Source organism: Berghia stephanieae, chromosome 4 (genome assembly GCF_034508935.2).
Source record: "Berghia stephanieae isolate SIO BIC M18660-M18661 chromosome 4, UCSD_Bste_1.3, whole genome shotgun sequence".
Taxonomy (NCBI): domain Eukaryota; kingdom Metazoa; phylum Mollusca; class Gastropoda; order Nudibranchia; family Aeolidiidae; genus Berghia; species Berghia stephanieae.
Genome location: NC_088363.1, coordinates 21,061,658 through 21,079,157, shown reverse-complemented (window position 1 = coordinate 21,079,157; position 17,500 = coordinate 21,061,658). Strand labels below are relative to the sequence as shown.

The 17,500-nt window shown below is 34.2% G+C and overlaps 1 protein-coding gene across 2 annotated transcripts in view; it reads right to left on the bottom strand.

The window, feature by feature from the left end:
• Positions 1-17,500, bottom strand: part of LOC144970215 (glutamate receptor 4-like) — a 66,891-nt gene that overhangs the window by 43,659 nt on the left and 5,732 nt on the right. For both annotated transcript variants that reach the window (XM_078909618.1, XM_078909619.1), the window contains exons 3-13: positions 17,063-17,197; positions 16,419-16,664; positions 14,884-15,059; positions 14,214-14,267; positions 12,122-12,343; positions 11,268-11,372; positions 9,276-9,407; positions 5,260-5,388; positions 4,254-4,325; positions 2,873-3,028; positions 2,040-2,200 (exon numbers count right to left, since the gene is read on the bottom strand). In XM_078909618.1, the coding sequence (XP_078765744.1) occupies positions 2,040-2,200; positions 2,873-3,028; positions 4,254-4,325; positions 5,260-5,388; positions 9,276-9,407; positions 11,268-11,372; positions 12,122-12,343; positions 14,214-14,267; positions 14,884-15,059; positions 16,419-16,664; positions 17,063-17,197 (1,588 nt within the window). The remainder of the gene's footprint in view (positions 1-2,039; positions 2,201-2,872; positions 3,029-4,253; positions 4,326-5,259; positions 5,389-9,275; positions 9,408-11,267; positions 11,373-12,121; positions 12,344-14,213; positions 14,268-14,883; positions 15,060-16,418; positions 16,665-17,062; positions 17,198-17,500) is intronic.

Here is a 17,500-nt window from a genome sequence, read left to right as displayed (position 1 = left end):
CTCAAACCTGAGACTTTGTGAAATATCAGGATTGAGAGTTTTAGCCAAGATCGGAGTCATTTAAATCGATCGATATTTGAAACATTTGTTTTCTGGCCAAATTTTTAGATACATGTATTTCCAGAGCACGCCGGTTAACTGATTAATCCAAATTGTCCCTGCAAAAAGATCTCACTCATATGTGATGTGACTGATGTGTAAATTACATGATTATCAAATGAAATTACACGCACGTAATCGATTCGTTTTAAACGTCTCGATTTGGACAGCTTTACAAAAGAAGACCTTTGGTCAGGATCCTCATCTTTGTAAAGCAAGCTGTATTGGCCCCTGACTGACCCGAGGAAGACAACGTCATTCCTCCACCAACTATACATTAAAATATTAAGTTCAGTTCAATTCAATTCAAAGGTTTATTTTAGGCAATTGCCACTACGAACCAAGCATTTACAAATAATTTCAAATCAATACAGGTCAAAGGAAACTACCAAAATGATTAAATAGCTAAATAAACATGAATGTAATCAATAAAGGGACAGAAAAAATAAATAGATAAATAAGTGAATAAATAAATAAATAACCATAACTTGACCATGATATATACATGCATTTTTCAAGAAACAAAATAAATAACATATATAAAAATAAGTCAACATCACTAACATTGAAAAATAAGTCATCAAACACAGACAATGAGAGAAAAACATTTCTATTGAAATAAAAACAAACAAACAAAAACACTATGAGGTAAAAGGAAAAAGGAGAAGGTGTCTTAACTTGGCCATGTTGTTGCATCACTAGTGTCCAGGTAACATTGTGCATCTTATCATCCAGGAAAAAATGTTATTTTCCAGAACATATAAAAATGTCATATCGTCTCCAGTCCCAGTTTCCAACTTCTCCTGGAGCTTACAGACTCCAGGAGTTAACTATCATTTTATGGAAGATGCTGGCCAGATAAACAATATAACCAAACACCCTTCTAGATTCATATGCAGAATAGCAAGGGAAATGGAAGGGGAGAAAGAAGTATGATGAATCCTGGTTTCAAAACTGGGTTATTCATTTTTAAATGTTAATCCAAAGCTCCTATCTCAATAAGAAACAAAATCACTACACCCCTTCCCAAAGCCATCTTCGAGGATATTCATATCGGCTATTCCATATATGTTTTAATTGATTGTCTTGGTATAAATCTTGTGGAAAATATTTGGAATACACCAAAGTCCAATCCAAAAGGTAGCAAAATGTTGATGAGCACATACGCGTTACAATGTATGTGGAAGTTCTCTACAATGGACTAACATTATATTTAAACTGCAGGGATCGAAGTCAGTCTCTTTTGCACCAATAAGACTAAGTTTTGGCCATTAGTGTGTGGCAAGAAGGAAACAAACAAAAAATGAATTGAAACTCAAATAGCTAAATAAGAACGAAAAAGATTGTCACTGGGAACTGTATGGTAGTCCAAGCAGTCTAACTCGAGTTGTCTGGCAGCTCGTACATTACTGGCTTTGCCACAATAGCTTCAATTTATTTCAAGGTTTGAAATAACTAGCACGTCTTTGTGGTCTCGTGGTATGACACTCGCCTTCAGACCGGTTAGTGCACGATTCGAGTCCCGAATTGAATGGCGCAAAGTTGTGTACATGGAAAAAAGCGTTTTACTCATATTCTCTCAACACACTCAGATGTAAAATGACTACCTGGCCATTGGTAGCATTTTCTCAGTCAAAAAATAATTGCAATATCCCTTTACAGGCATCATGGCCAACATGTAAGAGGTTGGTTGCTGTTGCAGAAAAAAAAAACTATGGCAAGACAACATCAAAAGAGTGGACAGTCCTGGATCTCAGTAGCCTACTGGAAAATGCCAGAGATCGCAACGAATGGCGTAAGGTTGGGAAGTCTGCATCCCGTATGTCACCCCGACGATCAACTGGTCATGGGATTGAGTGAGTGGGTGAATATAGCAAAGCCAGAAACATCAAATGGAAATGGCCACCTCTCCCGATTAGTTTTATATAGTATATTCTTACCTTCCACTTAAACTTCCTCTAAGAAGAGTTCCCCAGATGTACCAGAAACTCTCTCTTAAATTGGAGGTGGATTTGGCCTGTCTGTCCGAGTTGACGCGGCTGACAGCAAACAATATCAGGCTGACACAAATAAAGGATACGAATATGGCAAACCAGACAACCTGTAATAAGAATTGAAAAAGATTGATGTGCTTCATTAATATAGACTTATTGTATGGTTGAAAACTTCAATACTGTGCATAGTTTATTATAGTTTTTAAGTATAAAGGTGAAATCATTATTTACCAGGTTTATGGTTTTCAAGAGCATAAAATGGTAAAAATCTTAACATATATATATATATATATATATATATATATATATATATATATATATATATATATAAAATTTAGTAAAATTATGTTAATTTATTGGTCTATACAATTAGTACTAGTTGTAGATTTGAAAAAAAAATGCTAAAAGAAATAGTCCAAAATGCCAAACCTAATTATTGCATTCCAAACTGTCTAGCAAGACGGCAAACTTTTGGCTTTAAATACGTCAAATTTACAACCCTGTTTGAAATAATATTTTTCAGTTACCTGTCGTATTTTGGAGAAACACGTATGCAACAATTTGGCCTGAAAACTGGTCCTTCAAATATCGATCGATTTTAATGACCCTCATCTTGGCTAAATCTATCAAACTCGCGAGGTCCCAGGTTAAAGAGTTTTTTCCAAGATGAGGGTCATTTAAATAGATATTTGAAGGATCAGTTTTCTGGCCAAATTTTAAAATAAAAGTCTTTCTAAAGAAAAGCATTCAACTTGTTTAGCGAACGAGACGACACTCACCTTACTGAAAGGGGATAGAAATTGGAACATCCAAATCTCTTGCTCCGGTCGTTTGACGACCACCGTGGTTCCCTTTGTCATGAAGGGTTTGGTAAAGTCCACCACTTCCGCTCTGGATATGGACATTTGGAATGGGGCCATGGCCACATCAGCTCTCTGTAGATATGATGAGGTACAAATGAAAAAAAAATGATAACAAGATTAAAGTGAAACTAAGCTGCTAGAAGCTGTGGACTGCAAAAATTAACAAGCAAAATTGAATATTACGGATTAAAAAAAGAACAGAATACCAAATATGGAATGTTTTGGGTTTTAAACACTTCTTTGAAAACATAAATACATTAATAAAAAAACCCAGATATATTGATGTTTTCAATGGGTTTTTTTTATTGACTGAAGAGGAATTTTGACCCGAAACGTTCCGCGTTTGGTATTTGTTCTTTCTTTGAAGCAATAGTCATTTTTGATATTTTTCATTACTTCTAACAAGGGTGACGCTGCGGTGTCACGCCCTGCTTGATAAAATCAAATCCATTCATTTTATGAATGCCTACACTCCGTCTGTGCGGCATTGTGGTCTTGTGGTATGACAATGATCGGAAGGTCCAGGGTTCAAGTCCCGCTCTGAGCGGTGTTTAGTCAATAGTTGAGTCCTTGGAAAAGACTCTTTACTCACATTTTCTCACCGTACTTGGGTGTAAAATGAGTACCTGGCCTTTAAAAGCCTTGTCTCTGTCCAAAATAAATGTAATATCGCATAACATGCGGCATGTCTCGTCCTACATATTAAGTGTTGCTTTTGGATAAGGATCCTATGTAAAGCGCTTTTTAGTGGATATTACTTTACATAAATGCTTGAAATATTTTTGGTTTGTTTGTTTTTTTCTTCTATAGTCTAATTTATACAATTTAGTAAGAACTATTCATAAAAAGGGATAATTAAAAACAATAACAAAGAGATGAAAGACATCAATTTCGTGCCTTCTAAAACGGATGTTTGACAGGGGGAGGAGGTGTGAATAAAACTTTGTGGTTCGTGTACGTGATAGCACCGTATATTTAGACGTCTTTATTATCCAGACCTGCCTATTTATAAATTTTTTAAATCGTAATTTTAGGAGATAAAAATTGTAGTCGTTATATCTACTTAACTTTAAAAATCGACAATGAACCCTAAACTGATTCAATAACGCTTCAAACATTTCTTACACTTATGGTGGCTGGCATCAACTTTCATTTTTAATAAGTTTCAAAGACGTAGATATACTCATCAAGTTCTAAAAATAGAAACAACATTTCGTAATTCAACGAATTTTTCGTAATAGTTAGCAGGTCTGATATTATCTATCTTTTATTTTTACACCAATTTCTGAATACTCACATCATGAATTAGTTCATTAACCATACCAGTCCATCCATATGGTTTTTTGCTACCAAATTTACCGTCAGGTACCTGAAATTATCAAAATGCTGTCGTTGTTAGCCAGTCAGTCAACTACCTGACTCTGGAAAAACACGCAATTAAAAATTTGGCCAGAAAACTCGTCCTTTTAATATCGATCGATTTAAATGACCCTCATCTTGGCATAAATTTCGAAAAGTCCCAGGTTTGAGAGTTTTTGCCATAGTGATGGTCATTTAAATCGATCGATACTTGAAGGACGAATTTTCTGGTCAACTTTTTAATTACCAGTTTTTCCAGAATCCGGTAGTTAACTGGTTAATAGTTGAAATAAGATGATAAGGAAGATGATACAAGAAGATTGTGGGGCAAGGGGGGGGGGTGAATTAGACGGATGAATAGAAAAAAAGGATTCGATGATACATAATTCAGGGAAGAAAAAAGAGGAGGAGACGGAGGAAGAGGTGGGGGAGGAGGAGGGGGAGTGAGATAAGAGATAAGGGAGAAGAAAAAGAGATGAGGGAGCAAATTTGGTAAATTAGTTATCAAGAATTTTTAAAAAGAGTTTACTCTGTCCCCAATGCCTGTCCAACAGTGATTTTGGTATCTAGGGCTATAAAAGTTTTAATACATCACATCGCCCATGTTGATAATAATTAGGTTTATATAATTTTCAGAAAATATTTGCCTTATAGGGATGATGCTAAAATGTTGTCAGTATTATGGAAATGGGGTAGCGTGGCTCAGCAGTACCGCCTTTGCTTGGTAACTGAAAGGTACCGAGTTCGAACACCCGTGCCCGCTGAGCAAGCCACCTCGACCTAGCTCAGTTTGCGGAGATGCAACGCAGCTGACGTCTGGGTTATTCCAGTCTTCCCTTGCAATAGATTCTAAAGACAATTTTCCCGAGGGAATGAATAAAGGGAATTTTTAAAAATACTTAAGTTAATGTAAATAATGATAGGACAACCATATTACGACAAACCTCAGTTATGTTGTATTGAATGCCCAATAACTTGGCCATCTCGACTAAGATATCAATGCAAAATCCCTCAAAGATTGGATGGTTGACTTCCAAACTGTTTGGGCCTTTCCTCTGTACAAACGGTGGTACCTTTATTTGGGAAAAATGGTTAAGATAAGATATTTATTAAGCGTATCCTTATCGGCTAATGATATTAATGTGGTCTCTGTCTCAAAAATAATGTATTTTCGTAGGTTCCAAAGGATACAGTCTACAGGTGGAGTATCAAATTGTCAAAACTATACTTCTATAGATAGAACGAAGATGACGTCAATCTGGTCTTTGTTATTTTATTTTTATTGTATTTTTTGCCATCCGCGTTTATGAGTAATTCTCACTAATTTGTATCAACCAGACTATAAACGTTCAAGGTTACACATAGTCTTGTGTGTTGGTCCGTAATACTTCCTGATGGCAATGTTGTAAGCTTCTTACATGGGTACCGCACTAGGACAGGACTTTCCTAGGACAGTCCTGTCCCAAATCTGTAACATATATAAGTTAGAGAAACCTACCGCACCTATTGGGACGGGACAAAACAGTCCTGTTGTGTCCCAAGCCGTTAAGTGCATACTATATATATATATATATATATATATATATATATATATATATATATATATATATATATATATATATTATATATATATATATATATATATATATATATATATATATATATACATATATATATATATATTCCGTCCAATAAAAAATAATTCAATTTCATAGATAGCAAAAATGACTGAATTTACTTTAAAGTTTAATAATCATAATTTAGAAATTAATGCAAAAGTCGAGTTTAATTCATAGCTATGAAGCCAATTTCTTTCCATCCCAGGTCAACGAGTTAAGAATAATTAATTAAAGGCGCCATCCATAAAATACAGGAATATAATAATACATTAAACGTAACGTTGAATTGACCTAACCAAGTCTTGCTCTTCAGTTAGTGTACTGAGAGTCGTAAAATTGAGTGACTCCTTATTAAGAAAAATGAAATACTCTCTATTTTGTAAATATCAAGTAGTAGTAGTAGTAGTAGTAGTAGTAGTAGTAGTAGTAGTAGTAGTAGTAGTAGTAGTAGTAGTGGTGGTGGTGTCAGTAGTAGTAGTAGTAGTAGTAGTAGTAGTAGTAGTAGTAGTAGTAGTAGTAGTGGTGGTGGTGTCAGTAGTAGTAGTAGTAGTAGTGGTAGTAGTAGTAGTAGTAGTAGTAGTAGTAGTAGTAGTAGTAGTAGTAGTAGTAGTAGTAGTAGTAGTAGTAGTAGTAGTAGTAGTAGTAGTAGTAGTAGTAGTAGTAGTAGTAGTAATAGTAGTAGTAGTAGTTACAGTGATAGCAGTAGTAGTAGTAGTAGTAGTAGTAGTAGTAGTAGTAGTAGTAGTAGTAGTAGTAGTAGTAGTAGTAGTAGTAGTAGTAGTAGTAGTAGTAGTAGTAAAGTTGAGCTTTTATATAGCGCATTATCCACTAAACGTGCTCAAAGCGCTTTACAGCAACACTTACCATGTAGGATGAGTCATGACGCTTTTTAGGCGATATTACATTATTTGTCCGACGGAGACAACGCTGTTAACGGCCAGGTACTCATTTTACACCTGAATATGGTAAGAGAATGTGAGTAAAGAGCCTTTTCCAAGGACTCAACTATGCGCCGAGCGAGGCTCGAACCCAGGACCAGGATCCGAAAGCGGGTGTCATACCACAAGATCACATAGTAGTAGTAGTAGTAGTAGTAGTAGTAGTAGAAGTAGTAGTAGTAGTAGTAGTAGTAGTAGTAGTAGTAGTAGTAGTAGTAGTAGTAGTAGTAGTAGTAGTAGTAGTAAAGCCAATTGATCAGCTGCATCATTGCAGATTCCATCCACCCGAACAAGTCCTTGAATAAGTCTACCATAGGCTTTTACTACCCCCTCTTCCCCCATCCCTCTCTATTTCTCTCTCTCTCTCTCTCTCTCTCTCTCTCTCTCTCTCTCTCTCTCTCTCTCTCTCTCTCTCTCTCTTTCTCTCTCTCTCTCTCTCTCTCTCTCTCTCTATCTCTCTCTCATTCTCTTTCTTTCCCTCATTTTCTCTTACGTTTATAGCCCCCATTACTTTATGATGTTGTTTATGTTACACCCATTAGTTGTATCAACAGTTTGGTTTCACTCCATCCCATTCCCAGGTAGGAAAGCTAACTCCAGTTTACCTTATGGTTAATATATACGCGATCGACGAGAACCAATATGACCTGTTTATATGACTGTTGCACTTGAAAATGTGTCGTATACGTTTGTTTTAAAGGTAACACACGATCCCTGAGGCAATAAAGAGCCATTTGGTGAGCACAAAATGGTATAATATATCACACAATTATTCGACGATATCACCACAACCAATTGATTATATTTGACCAACCGTCTCAAAACGGTGTTCTATCGAGATGAATGGGAACCCTAAATATGTAATTGGAAGTGAAATGCTAAGAAATACGAACTTTCGGTTTATTCAAATGTGATATATACGCATTATTTTTTTTCTCGCCCAAAGTGTCATATTTGTGGTTATAAATACGCTTCAGTGCACCTAGCTCATTCCTACATAATACTACTTTGAGACGATGGGTCACATATTAACCAGATTCTAGTGTCAGCCTGTCCAGTTGTCTTTGAACTCTGGTATTGACATACGGTACTCTTTTTACAAAAAATAAAATTGAATATAGAAATAAATAAAAACAATTAAAAAAGCGACTCCCCCCCCCACCCCTAAAAACAACCATAAAATCAAAACAAAGCAAACAAGAATTCCATAAAGGACTCAAACGTCCGATATAAATATTGGTGTCACTTGTGGTTTCCATGTATATATAAAAGGCCATAATAGGCATGATACTTAGTCCTGGAATCGAAATTGGAATGCGTCTTTAAATTAACGAACACTCTGTCGATATTGGTGAGCAGTTGGTTGTAAAAATCGCTGAAACCAGTTTATGAATTATTCTGTGACTACCAACTGCGTTATCCAATCATCTTACAGTAATTACTGTTTTGAGTTCAGAATTTGGAGTGTTATGATAATATTTTAAGTGGCGGTTTGGGTCTAATTATGAGGAAAATCCTTCAAAACATTGATTTTGAGATTTTGGTTGAAAACGATTTTATATTATCTTAGAAATAATATTATTGAAGTCAATTTTTTTCAAAATATACTAAAAAGGCACACAAAAAAACGGTCGGAAAGGGTATAGGTAGTAAGAAGAGTGTGAAAAACGAAAAACCTATTTTGCTATTTTCTCAATATGTAATTTTTCTAGGGGTATGGGATACTGTGTCAAACATTTCTCAGAATCTATTTCATGAAATTGTATTATGTCACCATAGAGAGCTTTTTGGATAGAGTGTATAAAAGTATTTTGACTTGTAATCCAAATTACACATTTTTAACATCAATGTTGTCACCAAATTTTATTCGCAACTTTGTAATGTTCTAATAAAAACCCCATTAGCTAAAGCTGCAAAATCTCTCTATGGTGAGACAATATGTTACAATGTTGATATAATAAGAGGGAAGAATATGGAGGTTATTCCTTCATTACTTTTGCTGAAAGTCTGACACAAGATTGTTGTACTTTTTTATGCCAGACCTACAAATCAGGACGCAAAACAAGTATCAACACAGATAGTGTATTTCTTTCACCAAAAATGTTTTAACCTCTAATGACGATACAGAATTATTAAAACCGCCCAATATAGTTTAATTAATTTTTTTTAGAAAAGACCCAAAACCGCCCCTAAATCTTGCTAGATAATTCTCACACATTTCTAAACAAACGGTTGCATGTCACTATCTTTAAGAATTCCTCATATTACTCGCTAAAAACAAAGAATAGTAATCATGAAAAGTGCCTTAATCGAGGTCCTTATCCCAGTCCTGCCTCTTTTCATTGACCATCTTAAACCTCAGTCCTATCTGTTACATTTTTATTTGCTTTTATGAGTACTTACCATGTTGGTGGTGATTCTTAACGGACGTGTTCCAAACACATTTTCTGTTGTGACAGTAGACACTGAGCTGTAGGATTTAAACGGATCAACTCTCCTTAAGATATTGTCTGGACGACTCCTCCACGTACCGCTCTAAGGAATAAACAAATTAATGAGGAGATAGATTTAGTTTATTAAACATAGGCTTGTTTATATATAATATGATATTTTGGGACTTTTTCTTAAGATTTTTCAAAAGCGTTGAAATATTTTAATCGTTTTGGAAACTACTTATTGATATAATAATGTTTGAAATCAGATTCAATATCTGCGATTGAGACAAAAGTTTAGTAACCTCATTATCGTGTACTTAGCTTATTCAGTCTTCAATGGGGTTACATAACTTTCGTCTCATTCATTTATATTGAATCTGATCTCGAACTTAATTATATCAGTAAGTAGTTTCCAAAACTATTAAAATGATTCAACGCTTTTTAAAAAACTCTTTTTAATGAATATAAAATGAGGAGACGGAAATTAGGTTATGAGTTATTGTAAGACTTTGTCATCCCAATGTGTACCAACGATCTCTAGACTCGTCGCCCTAATTTTAACTCTCTCTGGACTGATCATTTTCAGTATTTTCCCAAAATGACAGGCTTACCCAGCAGAAATATTAATGCTTTAAAGTTAAAAAAGGCTCTATAGAAAACAATATAATGTTCTTATTAATCAAACAAAGATCATTCTTCAAAGTTTGTGATGTACACAATAAATCTGAATAAGACAAAAAGTATACTGTGTCGTAACAAATGTGACGATTTTGCTCGAGGTGGTAAGGAGGGGGTTAAACCATCCCACACATTTTTGCAAGAACTAATAACATTATTCTTATCGGAACAATCAACGCTCAGCCGTTGATGGGCATGAAAATATCACCATGAAAAAGACATTAGGTTGATAGGTTGATAACATTAACATTCGTAAATTGGCCCAGTGTCCTAATTGATCTTGGCATCAGAATGAAATGGTTCTAATCGAAGGCCATGGTTGATAAATGCCACACAACACAACATGAACTTATTAGCCACATAATCATGTAAACTGGCTTAGTGGCGTACATTACTAATATTTCATTAGAATAAAGTTTAAACGCAGATAGCTAATGATAGTATTGGTTTAATATTTGCGTGTTAGATTAAAGAGATAATACGGCAATTCCATTAACTAAATGAACGATGATAATGATGATGATGATGATGATTATTATTATTATTATTATTATTATTATTATCATTATTATTATTATTATTATTATTATTATTATTATTATTATTATTATTATTATTACTATTACCATTATTATTATTATTATTATTATTATTATTATTATTATTATTTTTATTATTATTATTATTATTATTATTACTATTACTATTATATTATTATTATTATTATTATTATTATTATTATATTATTGTTATTATTATTATTATTATCATTATCATTATTAGTATTATTATTATTATTATTATGATAATGATGATGATAATAATAATAATACGACTACTACAACAATAATAATAATAATAATATATAATATATATATAATAATAATAATAATAATATAATAATAATAATAATAATAATAATAATAAGTACATCATATATATAATTAATATAATATATATATAATAATATAATAATATATATAATAATAATAAATAATAATAATGTAATAATAATATAATAATAATAATATATAATAAAAATATGAATAATAGATGATAATGAATGATGATAATGAATAGATAATATAATGAATATATAATATAGATATGAATAATAATATAGTATTTAAAGTAAATAATATGAAATCACGTCGTGTACTGATAGATCATTAGTGCAGAAACTGTTTTGAATTATGAATGATGATGATGATGATGATGATGATGATGATGATGACGGTATTTGATTCACGTTGAACCATAACATCATTACTCGGTAACTCACGTTTCCGACTTTGTATCCTGTTAGACTCATTAGTTGCAGGAAGCTCTCCGTTCTTTTCCCAAATTTAGAAAACATAAGATGACCTGTGCATCCGTCCATCTTGAGCTATAGGATTTCAGGACATATGGATATGATCAAAACAGTTTGATTGAAATAATGCCAGTAGTAGTGGTAGTAGTAGTAGTAGTAGTAGTAGTAGTAGTAGTAGTAGTAGTAGTAGTAGTAGTAGTAGTAGTAGTAGTAGTAGTAGTAGTAGTAGTAGTAGAAGAAGAAGAAGAATAAGAAAAAGAAGGAATTCGCGGATGGGTTTAGGAGGATGAGGAAAATGAGAGAGAGGATAAGAAGAAAAATAAGAAAAAGATGATGATGAGGCTGATAATGGATTTATTCAAGGTTTGCAAATAGATTATTGATTGTACGTCTTCAAACCTTTTTATTTTATTATACGCATAACAAAACAAGCATTATGCGGCTATATGGTCTTGTGGTATGGCACTCGCCATCTGAACGGAAAGTCCATGGTTCGAGTCCCGCTCTGAGCGGCGCATAGTTGAGTACTTAGAAAATGCTCGTTTCTCACATTCCCTCACCGTACTAAGGTGTAAATTGAGTACATGGGCGTTAACAGCGTTGTCTCTATCGGTAAGAAATGTAATATCTCCCAACGGGCGTGTTGTCCCGTTCTACGTGTTAAGTGTTAAGTGTTCTAATACAGGAACCCCTTGTAAAGCCCTTTGAGCACGTTTAGTGGATATTGCGCTATATAATAGCTTAATTGTTAAGCAATATGAGACATAGATGGAAACAATGCCAAATGCTTAGCGCCAATTGAAAAGTCTTGAATTCCAACTCACCTTTCTGACTTTCCTTCTCATGTTCAGTCTTTTGTCAGTATCTGGCCAATGGTCAAGCAGATTCATAAACAGTTGTATCGAGTCGTGAAATGCCGCGTTTTTCAGGCTGATGGAACTCCGACTCAGCTCACACTGTCTTGACCCCTCGTCCATCATAAGACGTATGATGGTCATATTGGCGTGGGAGTCCACATACTTATCAAGGTTGTACTCGTGCAGACCCTAAAGTATGAAATGCCCTTTAAGGTCTTTTTAAAGGTCTCTTACTACTACTACTACTACTACTACTACTACTACTACTACTACTACTACTACTACTACTACTACTACTACTACTATTACTACTACTAGTAGTACTACTATTACCACTACAACAACAACTACTGCTACTACTACTAAGAATATTACTTCTACTATTACTATTAATAATACTAAAACTACTACTACTACTACTACTACTACTACTACTACTACTACTACTACTACTACTACTACTACTACTACTACTACTATTTCTACTATTAATCCTTCTACTGCTACTACTACAACTACTATTAATACAACAACTCAATCCAATATATACTTAAAACGACATAAAACTATAGTTACTTATTACAATATATGATAATAATAGTGGCGAACACGCAATATTTGAGAGGCAATAATCTAGGATATTATAAACAGGCATCTATCTATTTAAATTATTGTCCTATTGACGAATCTTTTGAGCTACCAACGATAAAAAGCGGTCCTATAATATTATGAACGTCCGCGCAGATAAACCTGGCAAGACATATTTACTGTAAATTGAAGTTGAAAACACGAAAAAGCATGGGATGGAGTTTGGCGTGGACAAATCACAAAATTTAAAAGGCTCTTTTTTATTATAGTTTTTATACTATCGTAGAAATTCGATTACAGACCTAAACAAGTCTTTTGAGCCATTTAATGACAAAACTGATTCAATATTAATGTTATTTTTCTTATTAGCGTACATTGTCTCGTCTTAACACAAATCTCAGACGATGTTAATCGTTGTCAGCGGCTGGATCAGTGGCAGTGCTCGTGGACAATCTGGTTCTGATGGTGTGTCCTTTGAGTACTTGGTTATCAGGAGTAACGGATATTGCACGAGTGACAGTATAAAAAGGATCCCACACAGGCGACTGATACTGTATATAATGGAAATATGGTTCCATACTGCCTGCTGGTAGAACAATTGAAATATTGTAAAGCGCATTGAGCATGGTGGAAATGCACTTTATAATTTCCAATTTCATCTTTATTTATAGAGAAAAGTTTAATTCATACATTTATGATATGGATAGTAAAAATTTGAGTTCTGGACTCCGGTTGTTTTAGACAATGGTTGGTTTGGCTTCCTTTCAAACAATGTCTTAAAACATTTTTTGGGTATAATATCCTATTTTAAAAACTTAATGATCTCTGGACCCATAGCCCATCTCTTGCTCTTTATCTTGTTGTTCGGATGCTTCGAAAGCTTTCTCCCAAAAGTAGGTCTGATTCCCCACGTCGATAGATTGTCATGTTTATTTGGACTTTTCGCCCCATGTAACGTCCAAATACCTACACGGGATAAAATGGTCTCTGAGATTTTAATATTGGACACGTCTCATTTCAGACTTTAAAGCCACTCCTATGTAGCCATTTCCTTCAAATGTATATTTTGTGCAGAAACAGTCTGATAAACAAAGATCATTCGGTTGAACAATGTATTGTGGCACGACTTGACGGAGATTTCAGAGTGGTACAACAATATGGTGATATATGAAGCTGATGCATAACGACCCGGCGACAGTCTTTGTGTGTTCACAGTTGTTTCCCCAATATATTCATATGGCGTTGCAGGGATTGTCTGCCTCACCTGTTTATCAGCAGTCTTGCTCCCGCATCACTCTCAGATATTGGAACACAGCTCTTAAGTTCAGGTTCTAATTAATGCAAGATCACCTCACAATTCTAGTGTGTGTGCTTTAATCAATCAAGTCTTAAAATAGTTGAAACATATGTCATAATTGATATATACAGCGATACATGTTTTACATATTTTAATCGATTTAAATTTGCTCACCAAATTAACAAGTAGCCATTTATTCGGAGCCGAGAACATACTTAACGAAACAGCCTGAAAAGAAAGAAAGAAAATAAAAAGAATCATGAAAAGAACTGTATACGAGAATTTGGACAAGTTGTTGGTCATTGTCATCAATCAATTTAAAATATAAAATAGATAACATAGAATGCTCTTTATCCATCCCCAGTTAAGGTTTATCTCGTGAAAACAAACGAAGATAGCATATGCGTTAGCCATAGAACAGCACGGCAACGTGAGCAAGAAGAGATAAATTTCTTGTTCAGGGCTTGGTGAAGTGCAATAATGCATCTCGCTTAAAATAAAACAATAGTCATCTAGCCAAAACTGTATGGAAATTTGATTCCGTCAGGAAAGCCCACGGGATTGATTATGGATGATATGGCTTAGTTGTAAGTTAAATTAGTCGTCTTTAATATGGGTACAAAGTCGTTGGAGACAGGGATTATTTATCTCGACTTTTATGGTTTTAGATTTTTACTTATTATCATTATGCCTAAAGACTGCTAGGGAGGGGCAGTTTTTTGTACTCTTTTCTATAACTGAAGAGAAACATTAGGTAAAAATTAAACTGTAAGACAACCACAATAAGAAATAACACGTCTACGGGTACAAAACAATCTAATTGATTTCTTTTGGTCTTGTTTACCTGGTCCAATAGATATTGTGTTCTCTGAGTGTTGAGGATAGAAACAAAGGATGCGTAATACTCCTGCCTTATTTTCTTGAGATGATCTCGTACTTGAACCAGGTTTTCATCAGTAACTCGAACCGCTGTCACCTCCAAGCGTTGAATGCCAGCCAGTTTTTCTAAGATTATTTCTCCTGTGCATGAGACAATATTTTTTAAAAATCATTTCAGTTCTAATAACAACTTAGAACATAATTGAAGCGAAATGAAAGAAATATAGCTTATAACCGCTTAACCCTCTCCTTACCAGTCGGTTTTCAGAATTTTATCCAAAATTTTACACTCACTCTAAACAAAAACAGATTAAAGTAATTTGAACAGCAAAGCAGCAAATAAATTCTATAATATATATCTAATATTGTCAATTAAAATGTGCTCTAAATTACAGTGCCAAGTTTTTAGACCTATAACAAAATATTTCCCTTTCATTGTGTGATGTTAATGGTTAAATGGTAACGAATGTGACGATTTTCCTGGTTGGTAAGGAGAGGGCTAACTCAGCAGAGATTGGATTGTTCTATGTTACAGAAGTTCAGTGGTGTATCTTATTACAGACATTGGTCTTCTTGAAGTTAGATATAATACTATTATGGGAGAGGAATTTGATCTCTGCTAAAGTTATTGGTATCAATATAACAACTACTACTACTACTATTACTACTACTACTACTACTACTACTACTACTACTACTACTACTACTACTACTACTACTACTACTATAACTACTACTACTACGACTACTACTACTACTACTACTACTACTACTACTACTATAACTACTACTACTACTACGACTGCTACTACTACTACTAGTACTACTACTACTACTACTACTACTACTACTACTACTACTACTACTACTACTACTTACTACGAACACTACTACAACTACTACTACTACTACTACTAATACTACTACTATTGTTATTATTATTATTATTATTATTATTATTATTATTATTATTATTATTATTATTGTTATTATTATTATTATTATCATTATCATTACTATTATTATCATTATTAGTATTATCATTATTATTATTATTATTATTATTATTATTATTATCATTACTATTATTATTATTATTAGTAGTAGTAGTAGTAGTAGTAGTAGTAGTAGTAGTAGTAGTAGTAGTAGTAGTAGTAGTAGTAGTAGTAGTAGTAGTAGTAGTAGTAGTAGTATCATTATTGTTTTTATACTTCATCATCATCATCATCATCATCATCATCATCATCATCATTAATCACCATCATCAATTATAATCATCATCAATATCATCATTGTCATTATTATCACAGCATCATTATAATTGATTCTCAACCATCACCATTACTATCACCATTATTATCATCATCATCATCATCATCATCATCATCATCATCATCATCATCATCATCATCGTGATCATCATCATCACAACCACCACCATCGTCATCGTCACCAACATCACCATCTTTCACCACTATCATCAACACCATAATTATTTACCCCCTTCGGAGTCGAAGAACACCGCAATCTTCCTCAAGTTGTAGTAACTCAGCATGTCCTCCACGGAGCTGGCGAACATCGTTGCATTGGGAAGCAGCTGGATAAGGAAGGGCGTCTCGGGTTGTGCCTTTGGTACGAGTGACGTCACAAAGTAAGGAATGCGTAGATGTTCAGTGGCTACTGCATATGTCAGACTGTACGGGCCAATTAGAGTATTTAGACCCATGCTTCGTATGGATTTGACGGCTGGAGGAAAAAAAGATGCAAGAAATAAATTATGGAAATTGAAGCTTTGAGACATTTTCTATTTTGAAGATTAAATGCCACATGCTTGTGCGAGCATATGTGTGTGTAAATGTGTGTGTATGTGTTTGTTTGTTTGTGTGTATTTACTGTATGTGTCTGATTGTGTGTTAAAACAGTTTAATTATGAATGAGGACAAGCGTACAAAATGATTTTCCCCTACGATTTGTATCTTTTTATCTTAGCCATAGGTAACCAAACGTTTACAACTAATATTAGAAGATACGAATGCAATTTTCCCGTTGTGCCTTATTATAGCCAACCGAAGATGCTCGAAAGACAAATAAATACTAGCCTTGTGGGTTATCATGTAATCTAAATCGGTGGTACCGTAACAAACCTTTCCTATAGTTCTCAACGCTGGGCTCCATATCATTGATGTCGACACTGTTGAATGTGATGTCATCCTCCTCTGTCTGTCTAAGGATACGTGTCACATCTTCATTGGTCGGGCTCCCGTCCATCTTCAACACACCTAGAGATTATATGACAGAAAAAGGACAGTATTAAAATTATTATCATGTTATTTGATTAGAAAATATGCAGCTGAGAGGTCTCCCTCCCTTTCGGATCGGAAGGTTCTTTGTTTGAGTCCCGCTCTGGGCGGCAGATAGTTGAGTCCTTGAAAAAGTCTCTTTACGTACATGAAGCTTTTGCAAAATTGATCTTGAATGCCTGTCTTCAGAGCTTTGGGTAGAAATATGCAATTTCGTTTGCTGGATTTATGCTATCGTTTCCTTCCAGATCTAAATGAGATCCCTGAGCCAGTGATTACGAT